This window comes from Anser anser (assembly GCF_964211835.1).
Source record: "Anser anser genome assembly, contig: HAP1_SCAFFOLD_780, whole genome shotgun sequence".
Classification (NCBI taxonomy): Eukaryota; Metazoa; Chordata; class Aves; order Anseriformes; family Anatidae; genus Anser; species Anser anser.
The window spans coordinates 1-15,312 of NW_028153717.1; the positions used below are offsets into that span (position 1 = coordinate 1).

The following is a 15,312-nucleotide window of genomic DNA, read 5'->3' on the forward strand; positions in this document are numbered from 1 at the left end:
ATGGGGTAGTTATGGGGCAGGGGCGGTTATAGGGGCAGTTATAGGGGCGGGGGCAGTTATGGGGCTGATAGGGGCAGCTGGGGGGGGCAGCAGGGCCCAGGCAGGGGCAGTTTTGGGGCGGGGGGGACAGGTTAGGGGCAGTCGGGGGGCAGTTGGGGGGGCAGTTTGGGGGGGGCAGCTGTGGGGCAGTTGGTGGGCAGTTAGGGCCAGTTTGGGGGTCAGTTGTGGGGGGGGGGCAGTTGGGGGGGCAGTCAGGGGGCAGCTGGGGGGGCAGTTGGGGGCAGTCGGGGCAGCCAGGGGGCAGTTGTAGGGCAGGGGGGGCAGTCAGGGGGCAGTTGGGGGGGCAGTTTCGGGGGGGGGGCAGTTAGGGGCAGTTGTGGGCAGTCAGGGGGCAGTTAGGGGCACTTGGGGGGCGGGGGGGCAGTTAGGGCAGCCAGGGGGCAGCTTGGGGGGGCAGTTTGGGGGGGGGGGGCAGTTGGGGGCAGCCCCCGGGGGCGCGCAGCCAGGGTTGACCCCCCCCATGTCTCTCTCTCTCTGTGTCGCTGTCGCAGGCGCGGGGGGGGGGGGGGGCGGGTTTGGGGGGGGGGGGGGCAAAAGCCCCTGGGGATTTTGGGGGGGGGGGGGGCGGGAGGGTCCTGGGGTGGGGGTGGGGGGGCGGGGGGGCGGCGGCTTCTTCCCACAGGTGCCCCAGGAGCGGGGCCGCGGCCGGGGGGGGGGGCGGGGGCGAGGGGGGGGGGGGCGGGGGGGGCCCCTAACGTCTCTCTCTCCTCCTCCTCCTCCCGCAGGGCCCGGCCCCCCCGCCGCGCGCCCCCCCGGACCGCGGGGCCCCCCGCCTGTGAGTGTCCCCCCCCCGGGGACCCCCCCCCAACCGGGGACCCCCCCCCTCCCGCCCCCCCCCCAAATCCCCCGCATCCCCCCCGCCCCTCCCCCCCCATCACGACACCCCTGTAGCGGGGGGGGGGCGCCCCGTGGGGGCTGTGCACACGCGTGTGCAAGGAGGGGGGGGGGGGCACGGAGAGGCACACGCGTGTGAAAGGCGTGGGGGGGGCGCACCGGGGGGGGGCACGCGTGTGCAAGGGCACAGCCCCGGGGGCACACGCTGGTGTAAGGGGGGGGGCACAATGCAAGTGCAGGAGCACACGCGTGTGTAAATCACGAGGGGGGGCGTGTGCAAATGTCACGTGGGCACAACCGTGTGACAACACCAGGTCACGTGGACACACGCGTGTGACACGAGGGTCACGTGGACACACGCGTGTGACAACACAGGGTCACGTGGACACACGCGTGTGACACGAGGGTCACAAGGGCACACGCGTGTGACACCAAGGTCACGTGGACACAAGTGTGTGTCACCAATGTCACGAGGGCACACGCGTGTGACACGAGGGTCGCGTGCACACGCGTGTGCGAAGCCCCGTGCGCGTGCCGGCTCCGCCAGGTGCGCACGCGTGCAGCGTGCCCCCGCCCCCACGCGTGTGCACGCTCACGGCCGCGAGCTCACACGCGTGTGCACACACACACGCACGTGCACACGTGGCCACGCACACGCACGGCCGCCCCCCCCATGAGCTCACACGCGTGTGCACACACACGGCCACGCTTCTCCCGCCGTGCACACGCGTGTGCCCCCCCCCCCACGTGCGCTCACACGCGTGTGCAAGCCCTGAGGGGGGGACACACACATGCGTGTCCCCAGGGGGTGCCGACAGCCCCGGCGGGGGGGGGGGGGGGGGGCACAATCCCCCCCCGGACAATTTAAGGGGGGGTCTCTGTGTGTCCCCATGTGTGTGTGTGTGCACGTGCGTGTGCCCCCCCCGTGCCCCCCCCCGCCCCCCCCCCGTTCTCTCCCCGCAGCTTTAACCCCCCCGTTTCTCTCCCCCAGCCTCTCTGCAGCGGCGCCGGACACCGGGACCACGCGGTCGCCCCCCCCCCCCCCCCCCAAATTTCTCCCCCCCCCCCCCGCACTCCTTCCCCCCCCCGAACAATTTGGGGGGTCCCCGTGGCCCCCCCCCTGCCCCGATCAACCCTGGCTGTGGGTACGGGGCTGGGGGGTGTGTGGGGGGGGGGCGACCCCCGTTTTAGGACCCCCCCTTTTAGGATCGTCTGTTTTAGGACCCCCCCTCATTTTAGGACCGCCCCCGCCGTCATTTTAGGACCCCCCCCGCCTCATTTTAGGACCCCCCCCTCCTCGTTTCAGGACACCCCCCCCCCCGTTTTAGGGCCCCCCCCCCTTCAGGACCCCCCGACCTCATCTCGGAGGACTGACCCCCCCTTCCCCCCCCCCGGTGACCCCTCCCCGCCCCCCCCCCAGTTTGGGACCCCCCCCCCCGCCGCCCGCCGCCCTGCTCCCCCCCCCTTCCCCCCTCCCCCCCCCCCGGGGCCGCCCCCCGCCCCCCCCCCCCGGCCGGGGCCCCCCAGGCGCTGATGAAACCGCTTCTCTTTTCTCTCCTGCTTCTCGCTGCCCCCGTCCCCCCCCCCGTCCCCCCGTCCCCCCGTCCCCCGTCCCCCTGTCCCCTGTCCCCCGTCTGTCCCCACGCCCCCCATGTCCCCACCTCCATCCCCACGCCCCCCCGTGTCTCTCCCCACATCCCCCCCGTGTCCACCCCCCATCCCCCCCATCCCCCCCCATGTCCCCCCTCACCCCCCCATCCCCCCCCGTCCCCGTGTCCCCCCACCTGTCCCCACGCCCCCCCCATGTCCCCACCTCCATCCCCACCTCCCCCCCGCGTCTGTCCCCACGTCCCCATGTCCCCCCCCATCATCCCCCCCATCCATCCCCCCACCCGTCCCCGTGTCCCCCCATCTGTCCCCACGTCCACCCCATGTCCCCATCTCCACCCCCCTCCCCATCTCCATGCCCCCACCTTTCCCCATGTCCCCCCCATCCGTCCCCACACCCACCCTATGTCCCTGTATCCACCCCAATGTCCCCGTCTCCATCCCCACCTCCCCCCGTGTCTGTCCCCATGTCCCCCCGTCCATCCCCCCGTCTGTGCCCCCACCTGTCCCCATGTCCCCATGTCCCCCCCATCTGTCCCCACGCCCATCCCATGTCCCCATCTCCATGTCCACCCCCCGTGTCTCCCCCCATCCCCCCCATGTCCCATCTCCATCCCCCCACCTGTCCTGTGTCCCCCCGTCTGTCCCCACACCCACCCCATGTCCCCATCTCCATCCCCGTGTCCCCCCCGTCCCTGTCCCCATGTCCCTGTCCCCCCGTCCATCCCCCCACCCGTCCCCGTGTCCCCCCCGTCTGTCCCCACACCCACCCCATGTCCCCACCTCCATCCCCACCTCCCCCCTGTGTCTGTCCCCACATCCCCACCCCCCCCGTGTCCATCCCCCATCCATCCCCACGCCCCCCCCATGTCCCCCACCTCCATCCCCACCTCCCCCCCGCGTCCGTCCCCATGTCCCTGTCCCCCCCCATCCATTCCCCCCGTCCATCCCCCACCTGTCCCCATGTCCCCATGTCCCCCCATCTGTCCCCCGCCCATCCCATGTCCCCATCTCCATGTCCACCCCCCCGTGTCTCCCCCCATCCCCCCCATGTCCCCACGCCCACCCATGTCCCCGTCTCCATCCCCACCTCCCCCCCGTCCCTGTCCCCATGTCCCTGTCCCCCCCGTCCATCCCCCCACCCGTCCCCGTGTCCCCCCCCGTCTGTCCCCACGCCCACCCCATGTCCCCACCTCCATCCCCACCTCCCCCCGTGTCTGTCCCCACGTCCCCCCCATCCATTCCCCCCGTCCATCCCCCATCCATTCCCGTGCCCCCCCTGTCTGTCCCCACGTCCTTCCCCCATCCATCCCCACGCCCATCCCATGTCCCCATCTCCATCTCCACCCCCCATCCATCCCCCCCATGTCCCCCCATGTCCCCCCACCCCCCCCATGTCCCCCCCACCCCCCCCTTGTCCACCCCCCCCCCCCCACCCCCCCCCCCACCCCAAAACAGTCTTCGTCTGCCCGGGCCGCCTGCGCCCGCGTGGGCCCGGCCACGTCGAGCCACCGCTCGGAGCACCGGGCGGGCGCCTGGTGCCGCGACCCGCTGCAGGCGGGCGAGCGCCTCTACGTGCTGCCCTGGGCGCCGTACCGCGCCGACACGCTGGCCGAGTACGCCTCGTGGGAGGCCTTCGCCGGCGCCCGCCACACCACCACCTACCGCCTGCCCAGCCGCGCCGACGGCACCGGCTTCGCCGTCTACGACGGCGCCGTCTTCTACAACAAGGAGCGCACCCGCAGCGTGGTCAAGTTCGACCTGCGCACCCGCATCAAGAGCGGCGAGGCCGTGGTGGGCGCCGCCAACTACCACGACACCTCGCCCTACCGCTGGGCGGCAAGACCGACATCGACCTGGCGGTGGACGAGGAGGGGCTGTGGGTGCTCTACGCCACCGAGGGCAACGGCGGGCGGCTGGTGGTGAGCCAGCTCAACCCCTACACGCTGCGCTTCGAGGGCACCTGGGACACGGGCTACGACAAGCGGGCGGCCTCCGACGCCTTCATGGCGTGCGGCGTGCTCTACGTGGTGCGCAGCGCCTACGAGGACGACGAGGGCGGCGAGGCGGCGGCCGACCGGCTGGCCTACGCCTTCGACACGCGGGCCGGGCGCGGGGCGCCGCTGGAGGTGGCCTTCCCCAACCCCTACCGCTTCGTCTCCTCCGTCGGCTACAACCCCCGCGACAACCAGCTCTACGTCTGGAACAACCACTTCGTGCTGCGCTACGGCCTCGACTTCGGGCCGCCCGAGCCGGGAGACGGTGAGGGGGGGCTGCGGGGGTCCCCACGGGTACGGGGAAGGGGTGGCGGGGGGGAAAGGCGCGGTTCGGGGGGCCCCCGGTAGCTGGGGGGAGGTTTGGGGTGGCTGGAGGCACTTCTGGGGTGTCCCAGATGCCCGGGGTCTCAGTAGGGTGAAGGTTGGGCATCTGGAGTCACTTTTGGGGTGCCCCAGATGTTTGGGGTCTCAGTGGGGTGAAGGTTGGGGCATCTGGAGTCACTTTTGGGGTGCCCCAGATGTTTGGGGTCTCAGTGGGGTGAAGGTTGGGGGCATCTGGAGTCACTTTTGGGGTGCCCCAGATGTTTGGGGTCTCAGTGGGGTGAAGGTTAGGGCATCTGGATTCATTTTTGGGGTGTCCCAGATGTCTGGGATCACTCTGGGTGTTCAGTTCTGGGCATCCACGTTCACTTTTGGGGTGTCCCAGATGCCTGGGTCTCAGTGGGGTGAAGGTTGGGGCATCTGGATTCATTTTTGGGGTGTCCCCAGATGTCTGGGATCACTCTGGGTGTTCAGTTCTGGGCATCCACATTCACTTTTGGGGTGTCCCAGATGCCTGGGTTCGCTGTGGGCTGCAGTTTGGGGCATCTGGAGTCACTTTTGGGGTGCCCGGGTCCTGGGATCTCAGTGGGGTGAAGGTTGGGGCATCTGGAGTCACTTTTGGGGTGCCCCAGATGTTTGGGGTCTCAGTGGGGTGAAGGTTAGGGCATCTGGATTCCATTTTTGGGGTGTCCCAGATGTCTGGGATCACTCTGGGTGTTCAGTTCTGGGCATCCACGTTCACTTTGGGGTGTCCCAGATGCCTGGGTCTCAGTGGGGTGAAGGTTGGGGGCATCTGGATTCATTTTTGGGGTGTCCCAGATGTCTGGGATCACTCTGGGTGTTCAGTTCTGGGCATCCACATTCACTTTTGGGGTGTCCCAGATGCCTGGGGTCGCTGTGGGCTGCAGTTTGGGGCACCTGGAGTCACTTTTGGGGTGCCCCAGGTGGCTGGGATCTCAGTGGGGTAAAGGTTGGGGCATCTGGAGTCACTTTTGGGGTGCCCCAGATGTTTGGGGTCTCAGTGGGGTGAAGGTTGGGGCGTCTGGAGTCACTTCTGGGGTGTCTCAGATGCCTGCGGTCAGTCTGGGTGTTCAGTTCTGGGCATCCACATTCACTTTTGGGGTGCCCCAGATGTTTGGGGTCTCAGTGGGGTGTAGGTTTGGGCGTCCATGTTCAATATCAGACTGTCCCAGATGCCTGGGGTCGCTGTGGGCTGCAGTTTGGGGCATCTGGAGTCACTTTTGGGGTGCCCCAGGTGGCTGGGGTGGCTGGAGGCACTTCTGGGGTGTCCCAGATGTTTGCGGTCACTCTGGGTGTTCAGTTCTGGGCATCCACATTCACTTTTGGGGTGTCCCAGATGCCTGGGGTCGCTGTGGGCTGCAGTTTGGGGCATTTGGAGTCACTTTTGGGGTGCCCCAGATGTTTGGGGTCTCAGTGGGGTGAAGGCTGGGGCATTGGGATTCATTTTTGGGGTGCCCCAGATGTTTGGGGTCTCAGTGGGGTGAAGGTTGGGGCATCTGGAGTCACTTTTGGGGTGCCCCAGATGTTTGGGGTCGCTGTGGGCTGCAGTTTGGGGCAGCTGGAGTCACTTTTGGGGTGTCCTGGGTGGCTGGGGTGGCTGTGGGGGGAGGTCTGGGGTGGCTGGAGGCACTTCTGGGGTGTTCCAGATGTTTGCGGTCACTCTGGGTGTTCAGTTCTGGGCATCCACATTCACTTTTGGGGTGTCCCAGATGCCTGGGGTCTCAGTGGGGTGAAGGTTGGGGCATCTGGAGTCACTTTTGGGGTGCCCCAGATGTCTGGGGTCGCTCTGGGTGTTCAGTTCTGGGCATTCACAATCACTTTTGGGGTGCCCCAGGCGTTTGGGGTCACCAATGGGTGCAGACACAGGGTTCACATTCAATTTTGGGGTGCCCTGTGTGGCTGGGGTGGCTGTGGGGTGAGGTTTTGGGCATCTGGATTCACTTTTCGGGTGCCCCAGATGTCCAGGGTTGCTGTGGGGGTGCACTTTTGGGCATTTGGGGTCACTTTTGGGGTGCCCCAGGTGTCTGGGGTCTCTGGGGGGTGAAGGTTGGGGCATCCGGATTCATTTTCGGGGTGCCCCGGGTGTTTGGGGTGGCTGTGGGGTGCAGTTTTGGGCATCCACCTTCAATTTTGGGGTGCCCCCGGTAGCTGGGGTGACCGTTCAGTGAGGTTTTGAGCATCCGGATTCGTTTTTGGGGTGCCCCGGGTGTTTGGGGTGGCTGTGGGGTGCAGTTTAGGGCATGTGGAGTCATTTTTGGGGTGCCGCGGGTGTCTGGTGTCCCTGCTGGGTGCCGACACGGGGTTCAGGTTCACTTTCGGGGTGCCCCGGGTGTCTGGGGTCGCCGTGCGGTGCAGACACAGGCTTCAGATTCACTGCTCCGGGGGTGCTGTGAGGGGGGGGGTCCCGGTCCTGGGGGGGATCCTGTGAAGGGATCCTGTGAGGGGATCCTGTGAAGGGATCCTGTGAAGGGATCCTGTGAGGGGATCCTGTGAGGGGATCCTGTGAGGGGATCCTGTGAAGGGATCCTGCGAGGAGTTCCTGTGAAGGGGTCTTTTGCGGGGGTGCTATGGGGGGATCCTGTGGGGGTCCTGTGAGGAGATCCCGTGAGGGGATCCCGTGAGGAGATGTGAGGGGATCCCGTGAAGGAGAAGGGTGCGCGTGTGTGATCCTGTAAAGGGGTCCTGTGAGAGGATTCTGTGAAGAAGTCTTTTAAGGAGATCTTGTGACAGGATCCCGTGAAGGGATCCTGTGAGAGGATCCTGTGAGGGGATCCTGCGAAGAGGAAGTGTGAGGAAATGGGTGTGTGGGGGGGTGAATCCTGTGGAGGTGTCCTGTGAGGGGATCCTGTGAGGAGAGCCTGTGAGGGGATCCTGTGAAGCGGTCTTCTATGGGGGTCTTTTGAGGGGATCCTGTGAGGAGATCTTGTGGAGGGGTCCTGTGGGGGGATCCTGTGAGGAGAGCCTGTGAAGCGGTCTTCTGAGGGAGTCTTTTATGGGGATCCTGTGAGATCTTGTGGAGGGGTCTTGTGGGGAGATCGTGTGAGATGTGTGAGGGGCTCCTGTGAGGGGCTCCTGTGAGGGGATCTGGTGGGATCCTGTGAGGGGATCCTGTGAAGCAGTCTTCTGAGGGAGTCTTTTGAGGGGATGCTGTGAGATCTTGTGAAGGGGTCTTGTGGGGAGATCCTGTGAGATGTATGAGGGGATCCTGTGAGGGGATCCTGTGAGGGGATCCTGTGAAGCGGTCTTCTGAGGGGGTCTTTTGAGGGGATCCTGTGAGGAGATCTTGTGAAGGGGTCCTGTGGGGGGATCCTGTGAGATGTGTGAGGGGATCCTGTGTGGGGATGTTGTGAGGAGATCTTGTGAAGCGGTTCTCTGAGGGGCCGTGCTGTGAGGTAGATGTGTGAGGGGATCCTGTGAGGGGGTCTCGTGAGGAGATGTGAGGGGATCCTGTGAGGGGATCCTGCGAAGGCGAAGGGTGTGTGTGTGTGATCCTGTGAGGGGGTCCTGTGAGGGGATGCTGTGAGGGGATCTTGTGAGAGGACGCTCTGAGGAGATCCGGTGAGATAATTCTGTGAGGGGATCCTGTGAAGAGAATGTGTGAGGAAATGGGGGGGCGGGGGGATCCTGTGGAGGTGTCCTGTGAGAGGGTACGTGAGGAGAGCCTGTGAGGAGATCCTGTGAAGGGATCCTGTGAGAGGGTCCTGTGAGGAGATGCGTGAAGGGATCTTGTGAGAGGCTCCTGTGAGGGAATCTTGTGAGGTAGTTCTGTGAGGGGATCCCGTGAAGGGATCCAGTGAAGGTGTCCTTTGAGAGGTTCCTGAGGGCGGTTCTTGTGAGATGATCCTGTGAGGAGATCCTGTGAGAGAATTCTGTGAGGGGATCCTGTGAAGAGGATGTGTGAGGAAATGGGTGTGTGGGGGGGTGAATCCTGTGGAGGTGTCCTGCGAGGGGATCCTGTGAGGGGATCCTGTGAAGCGGTCTTCTGAGGGGGTCTTTTGAGGGGATCCTGTGAGGAGATCTTGAGAAGGGGTCCTGTGGGGGGATCCTGTGAGGAGAGCCTGTGAAGCAGTCTTCTGAGGGAGTCTTTTATGGGGATCCTGTGAGATCTTGTGGAGGGGTCCTGTGGGGGGATCCTGTGAGATGTGTGAGGGGCTCCTGTGAGGGGATCCTGTGAGGGGATGTGGGAGGATCCTATAGAGGTGTTCTGTGAGGGGATCCTGTGAAGTGGTCTTCTGAGGGGGTCTTTTGAGGGGATCATGTGAGGAGATCTTGTGAAGGGGTCCTGTGGGGGGATCCTGTGAGGAGAGCCTGTGAAGCAGTCTTCTGAGGGAGTCTTTTATGGGGATCCTGTGAGATCTTGTGGAGGGGTCCTGTGGGGGGATCCTGTGAGATGTGTGAGGGGATCCTGTGAGGGGCTCCTGTGAGGGGATCTGGTGGGATCCTGTGAGGGGATCCTCTGAAGCGGTCTTCTGAGGGAGTCTTTTGAGGGGTTCCTGTGAGATCTTGTGAAGGGGTCTTGTGGGGAGATCCTGTGAGATGTGTGAGGGGATCCTGTGAGGGGCTCCTGTGAAGCGGTCTTCTATGGGGGTCTTTTGAGGGGATCCTGTGAGGAGATCTTGTGAGGGGCTCCTGTGAGGGGATCCGGTGGGGGGATCCTGTGAGGGGATCCTGTGAAGCAGTCTTTTGAGGGAGTCTTTTGAGGGGCTCCTGTGAGATCTTGTGAAGGGGTCTTGTGGGGAGATCCTGTGAGATGTATGAGCGGATCCTGTAAGGGGATCCTGTGAGGGGATCCTGTGAAGCGGTCTTCTATGGGGGTCTTTTGAGGGGATCCTGTGAGGAGATCTTGTGAAGGGGTCCTGTGGAGGGATCCTGTGAGATGTGTGAGGGGATCCTGTGAGGGGATGTGGGGGATCCTGTGAAGCGGTCTTCTGAGGGAGTCTTTTGAGGGGATCCTGTGAGGAGATCTTGTGAAGGGGTCCTGTGGGGGGATCCTGTGAGATGTGTGAGGGGCTCCTGTGAGGGGCTCCTGTGGGGGGATCCTGTGAGGGGATCCTGTGAAGCGGTCTTCTATGGGGGTCTTTTGAGGGGATCCTGTGAGGAGATCTTGTGAAGGGGTCCTGTGGGGGGATCCTGTGAGATGTATGAGGGGAGCCCGTGAGGGGCTCCTGTGAGGGGATCCGGTGGGGCGATCCGGTGGGGCGATCCCGTGAGGGGACGCGGGGGGGGCTCCTGCGGGGGAGACGCTCGAGGGGCTCCCTCCCGGCTCCTCTCCCCGTCCCCCCCCCCCCGCCCCGGCCTCCCCCCGCCGACCTCCCGCTCCCCTCCCGCAGCCCCGCCGCCGTCCCCGCCGCCCAGCGCCGCCCCGCCTCGCCCCACGGCCGCCCGCAGCTCGGCGGCGCCCGGCCCCACGCCCACGGCCCGCCGGGGGCCCCCCACGGCCCGCCCGGGACCGGGACCGGCACCGGCACCGGGAGGACCCGGAGCGGGCCCGGCTCACAGCGCCGCCACCCCCGGGGTCCCCCCCGGCTCCCCGGGGCCTCCCGCCGGGGCCGGGGCTCCGCCGCCCGCCGCCTCCCGCCGCCCGCCGGGGCCCGGGCCCGGTGCGGGGCCGGGGGCCGGGGCCGGGGCCGGGGGAGGCCCCGCGCGGCTCTGCGAGGCCCGGGAGGTGCGGAGGGTGCAGTGGCCGGCGGCACAGCAGGGGGTGGTGGTGGAGAGACCCTGCCCCAAGGGCACCCGAGGTACGGCCCCGGGGGGGGTGGGGGGGCGTGGGGGGCTTGGGGGGGGCTTGGGGGGGCTTGGGGGGAGTGGGGGGGATGGGGGGGCTTGGGGGGAATGGGGGGGAATGGGGGGGTTGGGGGGAATGGGGGGGAATGGGGGACATGGGGGGGATGGGGGGGCTTGGGGGAAAGGGGGTATATGGGGGGGTTGGGGGGTATAGGGGTATTTGGGGGGAAGGGGGTATATAGGGGGGCTTGGGGGGAATGGGGGGGAGTGGGGGGGCTTGGGGGGCAGGGGGGGCAATAGGGGGAATGGGGGGGAATGGGGGGGTTGGGGGGAGTGGGCAGAATGGGGGGGATGGGGGGAATGGGGCGGGTTGTGGGGCATGGGGGAAATGGGGGAGATGGGGGGAATGGGGGGTATGGGGGGGGATGGGAGGAATGAGGGGCATGGGGGGGGATGGGGGGGCTTGCAGGAAATGGGGTATATGGGGGGGTTGGGGGGTATAGGGGTATTTGGGGGGAAGGGGGTATATGGGGGGGCTTGGGGGGAATGGGGGTTATAGGGGGGTTTGGGGTGCATGGGGGGTATGGGGGGGCTTGGGGGGAATGGGGGGGTGTAGGGGGAGTGGGGGGTATGGGGGGGTTGGGGGGGATGGGAGGGCTTGGAGGGAATGGGGGGGATGGGGGGAATGGGGGGGTTGGGGGGCATGGGGGGCATGGGGGGGGTTGGGGGGAATGGGGGTATTTTGGGGGAATGGGGTATATCAGGGGGCTTGGGGGGAATGGGGGGGAATGGGGATGGGGGGACTTGGGGGGTATGGGGGGTATGGGGTATTTGGGGGAATGAGGAGTATTGGGGGGGCTTGGGGGAATGGGGGGGAATGGGGGGACATGGGGGGGGTTGGAGGGTATGGGGGGGTTGGGGGGAATGGGGGTGTGTGGGGGTGCTTGGGGATTTGGGGGTATGGGGGTATATGGGGGGGTTATGGGGGTTTGGGGTGGGGGGGGGTCTGGGGTCTGGGGGTGTGAGGGGATGGGGGGGCTTGGGGATTTGGGGGGTATGGGGCATAGGGGCTCTGTGGGCTGGGGATGAGGTATGGGATCGGGGGGGTGTAACATGGGGGGCTCCAGGGCACCGTGGGGTGGGGGCTGTGTGTGACGAGCCCCCCCCCCCCCCCGGTGCCCCCCCCCCGGTGCCCCCCCAGGCATCGCCTCCTTCCAGTGCCTGCTGGGCCTGGGCGTGTGGAACCCGCGGGGGCCCGACCTCAGCAACTGCACCAGCCCCTGGGTCAACCAAGTGGCGCAGAAGGTGCGGCCCCCCCGGGAGCCCTACCCAGGGACCCCCAAGACCCTCACCCAGCGACCCCCAAGACCCTCACCACCCTGGGACCCCCACCCAGGGACCCCCAAGACCCTCACCACCCTGGGACCCCCACCCAGGGACCCCCAAGACCATCACCCAGGGACCCCCAAAACCCTCACCACCCTGGGACCCCCACCCAGGGACCCCCAAGACTCTCACCCAGGGACCCCCAAGACCCTCACCACTCTGGGACCCTCACCCAGGGACCCCCCATGACCCCCCCCCCCCGGATCCCTAAGACCCTCACCACCCTGGGACCCTCCCCCAGGATCCCCAAGACCCTCACCACCCTGGGACCCCCACCCAGGGACCCCCAAGACACCTCCCCCAGGATCCCCATGACCCTCACCACTCTGGGACCCTCACCCAGGGACCCCCACGACCCTCACCACCCCTGGGACGCCCACCCCAAGACCTGACCCCCTACATTCCCGCTCTGACAGAGCCCCCCCCATCTTCGGGGCACCCCCAAAATCCCCCTTGGGGACCACCGCAGGCCGGGGGGGTTTCTCCCCATCCTTCCGGGGGCCACCCCAAGCCTTCCCCCTGGGGGGAGGGATGGAGAGCGGGGGTGACCCTCGCCCCCCCCCCCCCCCTCCCGCCCCAGATCAAGAGCGGGGAGAACGCGGCGAACATCGCCAGCGAGCTGGCGCGGCACACGCGGGGCCCCGTCTACGCGGGGGACGTGAGCTCGGCCGTGCGGCTGCTGGAGCAGCTCCTCGACATCCTGGACGCGCAGCTGCAGGCGCTGCGGCCCCTGGAGCGCGAGTCCGCCGGCAAGAACTACAACAAGGTGCGGGGGCGAGGGCGCCGCGTCGCGGGGCGCCCTTGCCCCGCGGATCGGGCTGACGCTGCCCCATAGATCGGGGTGACGCTGTGCCCTAGATCGGGGGGCTCCTGCCCCATAGATTGGGGGTGCTCCTGTCCCCTAGATCGGGGGGCTCCTGTCCCATAGATTGGGGGGCTCCTGTCCCATAGATTGGGGTGCTTCTGCCCCACAACCTGGGGTTCTTCTGTCCCATAGATTGGGGTCCTCCTGCCCCACAGATCGGGGTGACCCTGTGCCCTAGATCGGGGTGCTCCTGCCCCCTAGAACAGGGTGCTCCTGTCCCCTAGATTGGGGTGACCCTGCCCCACAGATCAGGGTGACCCTGTGCCCTAGATCGGGGGGCTCCTGTCCCATAGATTGGGGTGACCCTGCCCCACAGATCAGGGTGACCCTGTGCCCTAGATCGGGGGGCTCCTGTCCCCTAGATTGGGGTGACCCTGCCCCACAGATCAGGCTGACCCTGTGCCCTAGATCAGGGGGCTCCTGTCCCATAGATTGGGGTGACCCTGCCCCACAGATCAGGCTGACCCTGTGCCCTAGATCGGGGGGCTCCTGTCCCATAGATTGGGGTGACCCTGCCCCACAGATCAGGGTGACCCTGTGCCCTAGATCGGGGGGCTCCTGTCCCATAGATTGGGGTGACCCTGCCCCATAGATTGGGGTGCTCCTGTCCCCTAGATCGGGGTGCTCCTGTCCCATAGATCAGGGTGACTCTGTCCCCTAGATCGGGGTGCTCCTGCCCCATAACCCAGGGTTCTCCTGCCCCATAGATCGGGGTGCTCCTGCCCCACAGATCAGGGTGCTTCTGCCCATAGATTGGGGTCCTCCTGCCCCATATATCAGGGTTTTCCTGCCCCGTAGATAGGAGTTTTCCTGTACTACAAATCAGGTGCTCCTGCCCCACAGATGGGGGTGCCCCTGCCCCAAAACCTGGGGTCCTCCTGCCCCACAGATCGGGGTCCTCCTGCCCCATAGATCGGGGTGCCCCTGCCCCATAACCCAGGGTCCTGCTGACCCTGATATTCGGGTCCTCCTGCCCCCGTTTTGGGGTCCTCCCGCCCCCATTTTGGGGTCCTCCGGCCAACTGCTGGGTCACCCCCCGCCCCCCCCCCATTTCCCCCCCTGTCCCCCCCAGATGCACAAGCGGGAGCGCACCTGTAAGGATTACATCAAGGTGAGCGCCGGGGGCGGGGCTTGGCGTGGTGGGCGGGGCCTAGACAAGATGGGCGGGGCCTAGGTGTAGGGGGCGTGGTCTTTGGGGGGCGTGTCCAGGTGGTGGGTGGGGCTTAGCATGGGTGGGGCGGGGCTTGGGAGGGGGTGGGTGGGGCTACAGAGCGTGGGCGGGGCTTGGGGAAAGTGGGCGGGGCTTGGGGAAGTGGGCGTGGCTTGGGGAAGGGGCGGGGCCGTTCAAGTGGGCGGAGCTTGGGAAGGTGGGCGTGGAAACCGGGCGTGGCCTGGGGAGAGTGGGTGTGGCTTCGACACGGGCGGGGTGGGGAAAGTGGGCGTGGCTTGGAGAAGGGGGTGGGGTTTGTGGGAGTGGGCGGGGCTTGGGAAAGTGGGCGGGGCCTGCAGGCCGAGCCTTCCCTTGAGGATGGAGGGGATTGGCAGGGGCTTGTCCCAGTGGGCGGGGCGCAGCTCGGGTGGGCGGGGCATGGCTCGGGTGGGCGGGGCTTGCCCCAGTGGGCGGGGCATGGCTCGGGTGGGCATGGCACGGCTCGGGTGGGCGGGGCTTGTCCCAGTGGGCGGGGCTTGTCCCAGTGGGCGGGGCTTGTCCCAGTGGGCGGGGCATGGCTCGGGTGGGCGGGGCTTGTCCCAGTGGGCGGGGCACGGCTCGGGCGGGCGGGACCCGTCCCGACGTGGTCGCGGCCCCTCCCGCAGGCGGTGGTGGAGGCGGTGGACAACCTGCTGCGGCCCGAGGCGCTGGAGTCGTGGCGGGACATGAACGGCTCGGAGCAGGCGCACACGGCCACCATGCTGCTGGACGTGCTGGAGGAGGGCGCCTTCCTCCTGGCCGACAACGTCAAGGAGCCCGCGCGCTTCCTCGCCGCCCGACAGAACCTGGGTGAGCCCCCGGGGGGGCCACGGACCCCTCCCCAGCACACCCGGCCGCTGGGGGGGGCGCTCCGCTCAGGAAACCCCCCCGTGTTTGCTCCCCGCAGTGCTGGAGGTGACGGTGCTGAGCACGGAGGGGCAGGTGCAGGAGCTGGTGTTCCCCCAGGAGCTGGGGGGGGAGAGCTTCATCCAGCTCTCGGCCAACACGCTCAAACAGAACAGCCGGAACGGTGAGGGAGGGGTCCTGGGGGTCTCGCAGGGGGTCTTGGGGGTCCTAAGAGGGCTTTTGGGGGTCCTGAGGGGGGGTCCTGGGGGGGTTTGGGGGTCCTGAGGGGGTCTTGGGGGTCCTGAAGGGAGGTCCTGGGGGGTCCTGGGGGTCCTGAGGGGGTCTTGGGGGTCCTAAGAGGGCTTTTGGGGGTCCTGAGGGGTCTTGGGGGTCCTGGGGGAGAGTCAAGAGGGTCCTAAGAGGGCTTTTGGAGGTCCTGAGGGGGGGTCCTGGGGGGGTTT

The 15,312-nt window shown here is 67.2% G+C and overlaps 1 protein-coding gene across 1 annotated transcript; it reads left to right on the forward strand.

The window, feature by feature from the left end:
- Positions 1 to 3,960: 3,960 nt before the first annotated feature.
- Positions 3,961 to 15,067, forward strand: LOC310891588 (adhesion G protein-coupled receptor L1-like; the record flags this gene model as incomplete). Its single annotated transcript, XM_083853845.1, is given in 9 exon segments — positions 3,961 to 3,986; positions 3,988 to 4,336; positions 4,339 to 4,764; positions 10,172 to 10,579; positions 11,767 to 11,870; positions 12,532 to 12,717; positions 13,889 to 13,927; positions 14,632 to 14,815; positions 14,913 to 15,067. Coding segments are annotated over 9 exon segments (1,877 nt in total), but the record flags the coding sequence as incomplete, so codon positions are not given.
- Positions 15,068 to 15,312: the final 245 nt, after the last annotated feature.